Below are 13,496 nucleotides of genomic sequence, written 5' to 3'. Positions count from 1 at the left end.
TAGAGCTTGGGCAGGGCTGGCTCAGCTGACTGTAAAACAAGGAGTAAAATTCATTCTCTCGATAGCTGGAAGTGCTTCTTTGGTTAGAAATAATAATAATTTTAAAATTGCTGGTTTTCTATCAGCCTTTTTTTCTCCTCTTGTGTTCTGAGGCTCTAAATTTTCCATTTGCTTCCCAGAAGATGCTTTCCCCCCCTTTTCATGTCCAGATCCACAGCTATGTCCTGGAATGAAAATAAATTTATCCTTCCCCATCTCACTAGAATCTAAAATGCTGAACTGGACAAAAATCCAAGCTAGGTTTCCCACCTTTCCTAGTTGAGGACCTGTGTTATGTATGAGTCCAAAGTCCGCGTCCTGTGTATGTTCACAAAGCCCACCCCAATTCATGGCAGTACAAAACTCTCTTCTTACTGGTGCATGGGAACACAGAATCATAGAGTTGTCAAGGCTGCACACAAGCACTGCCTGTTGACTCAATAAATAAACAAATAATTATGTATATATTTATATTTCTAATTTTCTATTTTTATATGTATATCAGTATACATATATGTGATACCTTTTTCCCTTTCACCATACCACCAGGGATTGTACTAGGGAACAAGGCTCTTCTAATTGTTTTCTTCATGTCTTTTTTCCCCCTCCTTCATTGCTGCTGTCCTGTTACAGGTGTGAGGCTGAGCTAGTCCAAGCCTGGAGAATCACATTGCTGCTGTGCCTGGTAGAACCTGTGTGGATGTCGCTGTTCTGCTCCTGTAGGACAAAGTCATCATCTGATTCCTGGCTGTAAACCCCACCAGAAACTTTGGAGAAAGGGAAAAAAGGAAAAAGTTGTTATAAAACTGCACCTGTGTGTATTGAAATCTCTTGCTGGGTGTCCCTCAACAGCAATGTGCTGTCCCACCTTGTTACTCATTAGCTAGAAAAAACTGTGCTCACATTTACTGTTGGTTCAGGTTTGATTTTGGGCTCTCCAGAAGTGTTGGGAGCTGCCTCTGCAGTGGCTGGGATCAGTCACTAGAGGGTACAGGTGCACCTGGATTTAAGGAACAACATGAATAGATGGAAATTATAATATTTGCCCTGGATGCCAGAAATGGCTCAGCTGCTTAACACTGATATAAAATGAAAGCAAAGCACGGACAAGGAGTTTGCTAATTCCACCAAAATGTTTAATACCATCATAGATTTTCATTGAAGTACAGAGCTAATGTGAATATTTGTACAAAATATGTGGTTAAAAATAGTATTGATTTATAATATATACAGATATGTCACATCCGTGTCAGAAATGCAGACACTCGAATGAAACCATGAGCAATGCTTTTAAATCTACAACAACATACACGAAATATTTCTGCAGCTACCCACAGTAGGACAACTTGCCAAACTGACACTTAAGGGTCCACCAGTCCTTACAGATGGCATTTCTGTCAGAAGTTTCTGTACAAGAACTCTGCTCTAAAATGGATTCAAAACATTCACCTTCATTAACCCAACAGTGAAGAGAACACATCTGTGTGACACTAATGTAGACACAACTTTCTCGCACTAGATATATGATCAGTTACAATAATTTGTTAAAAGAAGGCTGATTTTCTGGTGAGAACAATAGAGAGCTTTAATCTTTCTTGCTGGGTACTCTTAATGTTGTGAGTGAGCCCCTGATTCAAATGGGCCCTTAATACAGCTCTCAGGTACATGACTGCATCCTGAAGTCCATTTTAAGGTTCTGAATATCTTTATTTTTCATTAACTTCAAGGCTGCTCACACTTCACAGCTTTCCCAGCCTTATTCCAGCAAGAACCTCCCTAAAAAATGTCCCTATTTAAGCTTTGTAGCTGCTGCATCAGGACACAATCCTATATTAAGATGACTCTTGCTGCAGCCCCAGAATCTGTGTAGTTCTGAACAAACTGACAGAAGGGGAGAGAGAATTCAGGCTGGTTTTTTTAAGCTTTCTGAGCATCTCTGCAGTAGGGACTTTCAGGGTTCCTGCCATTCCATCCAGAGTGCTGCTGCTGTTCTGCCTCTAACAGTGCTGGCTTCTCTCCCCTCCAAGCCAAAGCAAATACACTCCACACTTCAAATAGACCTGTGGGAAAGAGCTTTTACAACACTTCCTCCCTTGTCCTTTTACCCCTGAATGCTGCAGTCTACATGTATTCAAAAAAAGAGCACAGCTACTGTTATAAAAACATCTCTTTTTAAGAGGAGCCTAGAATATTGAAATCTGCTGTACTCCCCCAGAAGATGGGTTAAACCAGGAAAAGCAGTGTTTGGGGTTTTTGCTAGTGTAACTCACTAGTCAAGAGCATTGCATGATGCTGAGCATAAATGAGGGTCTGGCTAGGACTTTAATCCATAGCTGGTTTTGTTTTTTGATAAACCAGAATTAAAAGTGATCTCTTCGGCAAAAGGGAATCAAGGACATGCAAAAGTATTTCTTTCACACTAGTATGTGAGAGAAAGCCTGAAACTGCAAAAAGTTGAGTGCTGAGGTGTTTGCCACTAAAGAAGGACCAAAAATAAATTCAGTGAATATTTTTCAGAGGATCTGGAAGCGCTGTGACTGTGATCAGTCGGGTCCTCTGGGACACAGCTCTCTGCCATCCCCAACTGAAGCCCTGAAGCTCATTTCCCAGTGCTGTGTCCAGTGCCAGGCACGGTGGAGAAGCCACAGCCAGCATGTCACAAACACAGCATTTCAGTCGGGTGGATGAAGAAACTCACGCTGGTGGGGGAAGCTCTTTTGGTGCTCAATAAAGAATAAACTAGGCTTCCTGCCTTTCACCTCTAAAAGAGGTGATAAGAACCGCAGAAGAAGTTCGCTATTACTAGTTTTTCTGATTAAAACACAGAGGTTAAGGCCTGTCCTTTTCAAAGGAATTAAAGAGCTCAGAGTTTACTTCTCCAGTGAGGCTTCTTAAGTAGATCTAGTTTTCAGAATTATGAACAATCATCCTTTGAGAAATGAGTATTTTGTGCCAGGCACACAGAAAAACAAATGATTTTTTTAAATCCAGATTTAGGCAATTCAATATCAGAATTTCACAGGACAGTTATCAGCAAACTCACCTCCCAGTTTCCAGTCTTTTGCAAGACCCAGCACAAACTGATGCAAGAGACAACAATTGGTTTCAATTTTTATAATAATGAATGCTAACAGACCTCTTACCCCAGCCTGGCTGGCAGCTGGATGCCATGCTCCTTGTCCAAGCACTCATGGCCACAGCATCACCCATGATTATAAAAGCACAATGAGAACCACATCAGGGGTCTGGGACATGCTGAGCTTTTGCTCATCAGGGACTGCACTGCAGCTTTTTTTTGTGTACACCAAGCCAAATCCACAGCAAGCCAGAGCAAGTTCACATGACTGTGAAACTGCAGCAGCTTAAAATGGAACATGGCATAGCCTGCCAACAAGAAGGCTCCTTTCCCCTTAATTTCTACTGAAACAGAGTTTGGCCTATGTCACACGTTTAAGCATTTTCAGTTCTAGCAGGGGTACTACTCAGTTTATTGATATAGTTTAACTCTTTAAATGTTGCTTTTCCAAACACCAGTGCAAGCAGAACACAAAAATACTGTTTGCCATATTTATTATTTTAAACTAAGCTCTGAATTATACAAGTGTAAAAGTGATTAATTAGCCTGTAGCTTTTTAATACTCCTATAAAATATGACTAAATGTAATATTTCAAAAGTTATGTACAATACAATGGAAAAGCTCATGGCATCTGTGACAGTGCTTAGACAAACCACTGGAATCAAATCCTTCCAGGAGTTCAGTCCATTCCTCAATACAAACAACAATCTGTATTTTTGCTGAAAGCTTTTACAGTGTTGCTGAATGGGACAGAGCAGGGGAAAGACCAAAATAAAACCAACCCACCCTTCTCACCCAATTTAGGATCAAATTAGTGCTACAAAATTTATGCATGGGGAGAATTTTTATAACCTAAAACTCTTTACAGTGGCTATGGCTGTGGTCTTGCTATATGGTTGAGGAAGGGATGCTCTTGCCATATTTTCTTGGCTGAAAACAAAGTTTACTGGAGTGTGTCTGTGTATGTTAGGAAGGGGGGAGTTTGCACACCTTGTCTTAATCACAAAAATCAAGGCCACAAAAATTACTTGTTTTGTTCCAAAAGAGCAGATTCTAAAACACTCTTTCTCCATGCACTGGAAATGTTTTCATGCTTTAAACTGTAGTGAGGAAGTCATTAAAATGTCAGTTACATTTCTGAAGAGGTCAGAAAGGACAAGTAGGCAGCAGGCAACAGAAGCAGCAGCTGTACTCCCCTGATTTCCTTCTTTTAATTTCCAAAGAGCAGCAGGAGCCATGTCCACCCTCCAGAGGCCCCAGGGCATCACCTCCAGCCACTCCCTCCAGCTCCTGCGTTGGGGAGGAAATTAAAAGGATGTAGGCTGTGCCACTGTGCCTCAGGAGCCACAGTGTAACATTGAGCTCCATTCTTCCAGGGCTCCAGCAGGAGAGAACCCCTGACACCCTGTGAGAAAAGCAAATCAGAGTGGCTGACCTCAGAAAAGCAAATTCCCGCTCAAATAAGGAGGAGGGCTCTGCCTGTAATTTACTGAATAGGACAATTCCCCTTCCAGATAGTCAGCATTTTTTGGAAGAAGCATTCTTTCCATGTCAGGCAAGAATCAGCCTTTAGTAAAACACTAGCTTTTCTCAAGAGTCACAAATGCTTATAGTTTGATGATAGGGACATTATTCCATAATACATGAAACATCTTTTTTTTTTTTTTTTTTAATGATGATCATTATTTTATCACAGACAGGTGATATATAGGCTTTGACCATAGAGGCTGCTTTGAATTTTCAGGTTTGTAATTGTGTTTCTATTTCAATGCTTCAAGCAATGAGCCATGTCCTGCTGCCTCCTGGGTAGTACCACACAGCTTTCCAAAGCACGGAGTAGTCACTGAATGGGGCCTTGTTTTAATACTATTTGAAAATGCACTTTGAGGAAAGAACATTTAAGGTCCAGTGCTTTAATTTGCAGTGTAGTTTTACATCATTTGAGGCCAAAGTACTTAGTTCAGAACCACGTCTCTCCAAAGTTTGAGGACATGGATACAAGGACAAGATTTGGCCTCCTACAGTTTTGCCTGTAAAAAAATCCATTAGCAATGATATCTGATCATTCACGTGTTTAAATCCTACGGACATCAGTGCTGGGTGTGTTCTCAAAAAAGCCAGTGGTGTTACTCCTGGAATATCCTTTGTGGCCTAAGATGGTGTTTTCAACAGAATACATTCCTAGGCCCGTGAGTGACAATTTGTTTCCTCAAATCAATTTTAAATGTATCACTGGGAAAATAATTGATGTGGCACCTCCAAGGAGTTACTTTAAAGAAACTTCACATCTGTATCATGAAGATACTAAAGCCCCATTTTCTGTTCAGTCTCTGCTGTATTTAATGACCAGTATTCCATCAGTGTAACAGCACACAACAATGCCCATAATGCAGTAACAATTATCACATTATGGAAATATACTGAGTGCTGAGCAAAGAACTGCATCTCATCAGGAATACCAGGGGGGGCTTTGGTGGTCAGAGGAGGCTGAACTATGTGAGAATGACAAGTCCTCATTCCCAGATGTCCTCACCTTGCAGGCTGGGAGTGCCATCTCCTGTCCCCACTGACAGAGCAACACGCCTGTTGTCCTGGAAGTGCTGCCAAGCCAAAACCCCTGCAAGGGGGACTTGATTCTGCTGAAGCTTTGTAGCATTGCTGCTAATTAAGGGTGTGATGGAACCCTCCCTCAGAAACCAGATCATTAGGTTTTATAACAAAAATCTTGATTACAGAACCTAAGCTGACTTTCCAGATCCTAGAATAAGCTTCCAAGATGTATTTACTTATTTTAAGCTGTAAAGGATTTTAAACCATGGAGGCTCGCTGTGCCATTTTATAGACACTTTGGGGAGTACAGCTGCAGCTAATTAGCTTAAAAATCCCACCATACCTTGCACATACGCTCAGTTTCTGCAGTATTAATTTCAGTGGAACTACTCATGTGCATAAATTAAGCGCATGCTTAAATATATGCAAAATCTGAGCTCAAATGTCTAGAAAATATGTTCTCCAAATGACAAGTATGCCTTAAAAAAATAAATCATCATGGAAGGTCTGCCAGACAGGGAATCCGGGACCTGTCTGCTGTCAGCCATGATGCAAACACAGAACAGTTTTTGTAACCCAGTATATATTGCAAGTGAAAGAAACATGCAGGATGGGGTGAAAAAAGGGGATTCAGTTGCATGCAGTCTAATTTCAAGTGTGTAATTATGGTCCTGTTTTCTTTGGCCTAAAAAAGAAAAAAAAAAATCAACTAACCTCTGCTCACCTCCACAAACCCAAACTGCATACAGCTCAAAAAGGGTTTTGAAGCACAGGACATGGGAAGGGAAAAGGGCTGAATATTAGAGATGTGCAAGTAATTACTGACAATTTCAGGGCTATTCACCACACCACTAGGAAAGCATTCAGCCTGTAATGTTACTGGAACGTTCAGCTATGACAGAGAGTAAGGAATCCCATCTTAAATGAGCAGTCAGTCAGCTCCTCTTCCTCAGACCCGAAGAGAAGCACCACTCATCCCTTGATAGAAGATGAATTGACAATCCCTATTGATATTCTGGCTCCCTTCTCTCCAGAGAGAAGAACTGACCAGACCCCCCAGCAGCTGCTGCCTCTCCCCTCAGCCCAGGGAGCTCCATCTCAGATCCCTGCCACCATTTCAGACCACCGTTCTCTACAGCTATTGCTGGAAGAGGGTTGTTTTCTGTTGTTTCTGAAAATGTTGCAAAGATAGTATTCCTTACAGAAAATTCCAGGGGGGTGCAAAGGCCACCAAGCTGCTAGTAAAGCAAAAACAACTCACCTACCCCCCTTAAAAAAAAGGGAAAAGGGAAAAAGACTGTTGGGAGGTGAGGAGGGCAGAGGGGCAGGCTGCTTGATGAAGGGCAGTAGCAATCCTGGGAGTTTGAATATCAAGACTGATATTGGCCTAATTCCCACCCAAACGATCTCTGGTAGTAGTGTTTCAGTATGCAAATTACAGCTCTGAAAAGATCCTCAGACTGAAACCAACCCTTGTTTCCTCAGCCTTGTTTTGTCCTTTCCAGCTAGATCTATCAGTTGGTGTGTGATATGGTTACAGGTACAAAGATCTTTTTCCTAGCCCTTTTGTTACAGAGGCTTGATTACTGTGAAGGGGTTTCAATGACCTTAGTGTCCCGGTGCTCAGAAGGCAAAGGCTGCCTTTCAACAGAACAAAGCAAACAAAAACCAAGAGCTGTGCTGGAGGAGAGAGAAGTGCTGCTTCCTGCTTCTGCCAGAGACGCTCAGTTAGATACAGGCGGCGGCACACCGGGGCGTCGAGTTTGAATGATTTTTGGCTTTGGAGAATTCTTTGGGTCCTCGTCTTCCTCCATGTCGCTGTCACAAACGTGCACTACCACACTGGGAGTGGACTCTGTTCCTGCGTGCAGCTCGTATTTCTCTCCTGGAAGCAGAGAAAAGCAATCACATCAAACGATGGCAATCTGAGTAGCAACACAGCCCGTGGCACTCCTGGACTGCAGAATACACCACACCTGGGTAGGGAGCTGAGTGTGTGCTGCTCCTAAAAACAGGTGAGCACCAGCACGGCTGGACTCTGTCAGCTGCCACAGCACATCCTGGGAATCCTGCCCCTGGAGGCAGTTTGATCCCAGGTCTGTAAGGCATCATAAAATACACACATCCTCGTGTCTGTAACTGGGTTTTGGTACTAATATTGGTGGCCAATGGCACTGAAACAAACCCCCAAAGTAGGCAGAGGAAGGAGAAAGAACACAGAAATTCATGGTTAAAAAGATGAGCTGGAACCCAGCCTATTCAACCTGTGGTCTGAAGTTATTTCACACCTGTTGGGTTGGGGTGATTCTTTATTTTTGCTGTGGCTTTCCTTCAGTCCCATTTAAAGCCCAGTTGTTGCTCTTAGACAGATTTCAACACTTAATCTAATTTCTCCAGAAATAAATTCCCCCATATCTCTGCTGCAGACAGATTTTGAGTTTCAAAGCTCTTTAGCTGGGGCTGTAACAAATTTTGCCTCTACAGATGAGATTACAGAGCAGTCTATAAATGCTCACTAGAGCAGGCTGAATGCCTAAACAGTACATATATTTTCTAACTATCTACGTTCCTTATTTAAGTCTCAACACAGTACTCCTCTGAGGAAGATGAACAGGGCTTTTTTTTTTTTTTTTCACAGAAAATATTCTGAATTGGAAGGAACCCCCAAGGGTCATGGAGTCCAGCTATTAAGAGACTGGCCCAATGGGCTTGGGTGGTTACCTACAAAAGTCCATAGGCAAACAAAGGATCAGACATAGGGCTTTGAGTCCTGAATTCAGCCTTCTGGCACTACATGTATTCTGGATTTTACATGGGATACAAGTAGGTATTGGTAATTAAATTGCAAGAAATGAATTTAAGACTTTAAAGAAAACCAACTTTGCCAGCAAAATCTCCTGAGATGAGGAAGGTGAGGCCCCAGCAAACCCAGCTGGCCTCTGTGGTGCAGTGGCTCCTAAATGCTGCACCACTGGCAGAACCCAGCAGTGCCACATGTTGTACCATGGGAGCAAACAGCAGTCCCTGCCTCAAAGCACTTGTGGCTTGCTTGTGGTACTAATCTGGAGTTTTATTTGTTTGCCACTTTGTGGCTGAGTAATTCATGTGAAGAAGGGGTTTTAGGTTTGGCCCTGCATTAGCACATGCAGTTCTGGGACTGTGCTCACATGCTGCTTGTGCTGACAAATTCCTGGTCCAAATAAGCCTGGGTGGCTTGAGACTAGAGGACACACTGTATTTTTGCCTAAAAACAAGAAGGCAACTAGTGAATAATAGATATAAGCCAGGCACCTTGCTGTGAGAAATATTTTACTGCTGTGATACCATTAATGTTGACATTTAACTGCTCTATTTTTGGCAACCTTTCCTCTGAATCCAAATCGAGCAAAGCATTACAGGTCTTGCTGATAGGCTAAAATATAAAAAGAGAAATAGCTTGGTTGTGCTGCATTGAGGAATTATATGGTTTTTCTCTGCCCATTTTCCCTGCGGGCCTCAGCTAATTTCTCAGCTCTGGGCTGACGTCAATGCCGCCAGGCAGCACCGAGGGCTGCATTGGTCACTGTCACCGCAGGCAGCTCCCTCCGCAGTGCTGTCCTCCTACAGCAGCACCGCCCAGGAAATCACACTCACTGCCCTCTTAAAAGGTAATAATGCCACTTCAAATGCCACATTCTTTTACTGCTCAAATCCCTCCCAGAAGGACTCTTTCTGCTGAAAAAGAACAGTGAAAAAAGTACAGATGCAAGGAAAAATATTCAGATGCCTCTGGCACAAGTAACTGCAGCAGCAATTAATGTCACTTTGCAAACCAAAATGTGATGCACTCATAAATTATGTTTTTAAGGCATAGAGTTATTTCTGAGCATAAATGAGCTGCAGACTCTGTTCTTTACACAAACAGCACAAAACCTTTTAATGGCTGAGTTAGGAACAGGACAACAATAACTCTGGGACTTTTGTACAGCCATATCTTGTTCCAAAGTTCCAGTGTTTGCAGAAAAACACTAAGGTGATAAGAACAAAATAATCCAATAGATACAGCCAGATTAGCTCTTCCCTTCTGCTGCTTCCCTGTTTCTATGTTTTTTTTCTTTTCTCTTCAACACAATTTCCAGCATAAGAAAAAAAATAATGAGCTAAGCCTGCAGCAGTTCAGCTACTGAAGCAATGGTTGAGTCACTGGAGTGAGAAGACCTAGGTTGTCCCAAGCTATGAGTAGCAAGTTGAATTAACATAGGTAAGATTCACCAATTTCTGTAATCCCACCCAAGCATTTGTCCAGTGACCTCATTCAGCTGTCTCTGACATGGCCTTCTCTGTGTTCCCAGGCCCTACACTGATCCATGCTCCTGCTTCTCCTGCTTGTCTGGAGAATTCCTACAGGCTAGCTAAGCCAAAGGATTCTTGGGGACAGGGTTTTTTCTCCTCCAGCTGTCCTTGGCCTATCTCTATCCTGTAATAATAAATTTAAACCTTTACATAAGCTAACAGTGGCAACTCACATAAATTTACTCAGAAAATTATCATAAAATTTATCAAATATACTCTGCCCTTCAGGAAGAATTCAGCTGTGGCACGTCCACTATATCGATTTGTCAATAAAACTTTCTGATAAGCCCCTGAAAACAGCAGTGATGTTCCTCTCTATTTGCTTTGCATAAGAAAACCAGTAAGAATTTGAAGTCTTCTCCATTATCAGTGAGCACATCTGCTTTTATGTCACTGGGCCCTACTTTTTGTGACCACAAGAGCCAGGAGTAAACCCACAGCCTTGGGTGACGCGAGAAAGATGAGCACAGAAGCAACTTAGGATATTTCAGAATTAAAAATAATGGTATAGGATTTTCTATCCCTTTGTGAGTCAATACTGTGACCTTTCCTTGATGGTGCAGTTCCTGTCTAACAGGGCCCTTTTGTCCAGTAAAGATCAAGCTCATATACATAAAGAATAATGTAAAAATGCTAATGATAATGTGTAGCTACTTCATCCCCAATTCAGACTTATGAGCAAAGGTTAATGAGTTCACAGCTGCCCATTTCATGTAAATGTGGCATTAGCATCATGAAAATACCTTCCACTTACAGTCCCTTCATCCAAGTGCTTTACAAATAACAGGATGCAAGTAACAGGAGGTCCTTATGCATGTTTGTGACAGAAGAGCTACAGCCCATCCCACAAAACACCTCCATAAAACACCTCTATAGCATGAATCTGCCATAGCAAAATGGAGGAGTTGCTCCCTGGAAGCCCATTACTGATGTTGCAGGAGCTGGGCAACCTCTCCTGAAACATCAGTAATGTTATATCCTCTTCCAACCAGAGTTTTCTCCATCCAGCAGCTCTCCTGTACCCTGCCCCTGGTAAGAGAAGGGAAGGGCAAAAGCACCCACAGAACAGCAGGGAGAGGAAGGACAGAGATGAAAAGTTTTATCTACCACCATTTGTTTGCCCCTCCATCCCCTTTTAATCCTCCCTGGGAGTCATATGAAGTATTTAGTATTTCCTTTGACTCAGTGATGACAAACAAGAGAGTTTGAAAACACTTGGGCACAGAAAATCTGCCTTGTGAGATGGTTTGAAATCCCTATGTATGGCATTTCCTGGGCAGGGTCCTGCTCTCACCTGTTTTCCCCGTTCCCTAGGAAAGGGTGAGCCAAACCCAGGGCAGAGCAGGAGCTGAGGCTGGCAAGGGGAAGTGAGGGTGGCACCTGGGATCCTGGGGAAAGGCACTCTGGAGTGCAGAGTTAGAAATGAGGGGATACAGGGCAATCTGTTGTGAAGAATGAGGCAGTGGGGCAAGAGAGCAGATATAGTCAGGTTGGGGAGTGGACAGGGAGAGGGAGGGACTGCTTTCCAGAAAAGAAAGACCATATTCTAGTGCCAAGAGGATAGTTTGCAAATCACTGCACTAATAAATGGCAAACAGCTGCCTGTCCTTGGAGGAGCAGCTCTGCTGTAGACACAGGCTGGACCTGGAGACTCCCTCTCCCTCCACTTTGCAAAGGTTTCTTACATAAAATATGTTTGCAACATGGGGTGCTTGTTTGATTGTCTGCCTGTCAGGTCCAGGTTGTATCCTCACCTGGCCTAACTTGGAGCTAGCTTTTCCTACAGGAATGCTTGCAACCTGCCAGGCTGTTCTGTACTCCAGGCCCTGATGTCTGCACATCTTCATCAGCATATCAAACTACTCAAAGTTGTCTTGACAGTGAGAGTGTTTTCCATCAAACTGGTTAACAATTGCACTCCTTTATTTGCAATATATTGAAAAGATTGTAGGCTGGTGGTCAGCACCAGGCACAGTCACGGTTCCTGGCTCTGACTGATCTACAGCACTCTGTTCATGGCTCATTTAAAGCCTAATTTCTGCATCTGTAGAAAGTGAGAATATACATCAATCATCCAGGAACTTAATTAAATATGCCACGATCTTCCCTAAGGAGTAAATGCACTCTCACCGATCTCAATTCCATGTGAGGGGACCAAAACCAGCTTCCTTTTGAGCACAGAAAGAAATCTGTTCCATTAGATCTCCAAGATGCCAGCCTGTCACTGCTCCAGCTAAAACACCTGTCCAAAACTGCTGGCACACAGCAAATCTGTTAACTCACTTCCAGCATACTCCTTACACCCTGGAGGAAATTTCCCAACATTTTTCAACCAGGGGCAGTTTTGGTGTCTAATTTTATGGCTATGATGACTATGGCACCATACTGTTACAGGACATGACCTGGATTCAGGGAATGGGAAAGGAGCATGGGTCTGTGTCCAGGTGGGACATCCTGCATTTCCAGTGAAGTAGGACAATAAAACTCATCTTATGCTGAGGGCATACAAAGACACTGTTCACTATTTAGAAGCACTAATGAGTTTTCCTGGTGCTCAGATGTTTATTATACCACATCATTGCATTTAATACAGCAAAGATTCCTCACAAGTTAAAGACATGGAAGTCAGATTCTAACATTCTCAGCTCTGTAAACAACTGTGCCAAGTGAGTATTTTTCGACAGCTGATAAGCCGTAGTTACATTTTTAAATTGTGTTTTTGAACAAAAAAAAATCTCTTCTCTGAGGCTACCAATGCTGTTTGATGTCCAGCAGTGTTTTACTGCTGCAATACTGAGAAACAAGTGTTAGTGGGATTTGTTTTTCAATGAAATTCTAAACATAGTAAATGTACAACTGAGAACAGCAACACTATTTTAAACCCGCCGCTGCAGTTAACTAAAATTGATCCCTCTAACAAGTGCTAAAAATAGAAAGAAGAGAGCACACAATGGCTTTTCATAGTGCTCCCTGCAGGCTCCTTAAATCCGGGTGAATTTGACCTTCACGCAAAGCTGTCCCAGAGTGTGGGACAATGAGTGATATTTCACATTCCACTGCTCCAGAACAGGAATTGATTTATTACCCAGCTAGCTCGGGAATTCGTTTACATGTTTCCATTTATAACACTGCTGCATCAAAGGGGAAAAAAAAAAAAAAGGAGGTTTTTGGTTTTTCTTTTATTCAGCATTTTAGAAGCAAAGTATCACTCCTGGAAATAATAATATGCAATATTGTATGAAGTCTTCCCCCGACTGCCTTTTTACTACTGCCTTTTTCCTGCTGAAGGGGAACAAACCATAGGAATCTCCTGATGTATATTTTCCTCTTGTGAGAGATCCCATCTGAAAAAGACAGGAGATAATCCTGCAAACCTTGTGAATTGTGAAACATCCCTCTGCACCCTCTGCACTCCAGCTCTGAGTTCCTTTGGTGCAGTTGCACAAAAGCCCCAATGATTAGATGTCTGCAATTGGAAGCTGCTCTCGGAGCGAGCAA

At 42.6% G+C, this 13,496-nt stretch overlaps 1 protein-coding gene across 2 annotated transcripts in view; it reads right to left on the bottom strand.

The window, feature by feature from the left end:
- Positions 1–1,153: 1,153 nt before the first annotated feature.
- The window catches only part of RCAN2 (regulator of calcineurin 2), an 84,749-nt gene continuing 72,406 nt past the window's right edge, over positions 1,154–13,496 (bottom strand). For both annotated transcript variants that reach the window (XM_036379681.2, XM_036379682.2), the window contains one exon: positions 1,154–7,551. In XM_036379681.2, coding sequence (XP_036235574.1) covers positions 7,391–7,551 — 161 coding nt within the window. In that variant the 3' untranslated portion in view covers positions 1,154–7,390. The remainder of the gene's footprint in view (positions 7,552–13,496) is intronic.

This window comes from Molothrus ater, chromosome 3, assembly GCF_012460135.2.
Source record: "Molothrus ater isolate BHLD 08-10-18 breed brown headed cowbird chromosome 3, BPBGC_Mater_1.1, whole genome shotgun sequence".
Lineage (NCBI taxonomy): Eukaryota > Metazoa > Chordata > Aves > Passeriformes > Icteridae > Molothrus > Molothrus ater.
The sequence above is the reverse complement of the archived record's forward strand: the minus strand, read 5'-3'. Positions and strand labels throughout refer to the sequence as shown.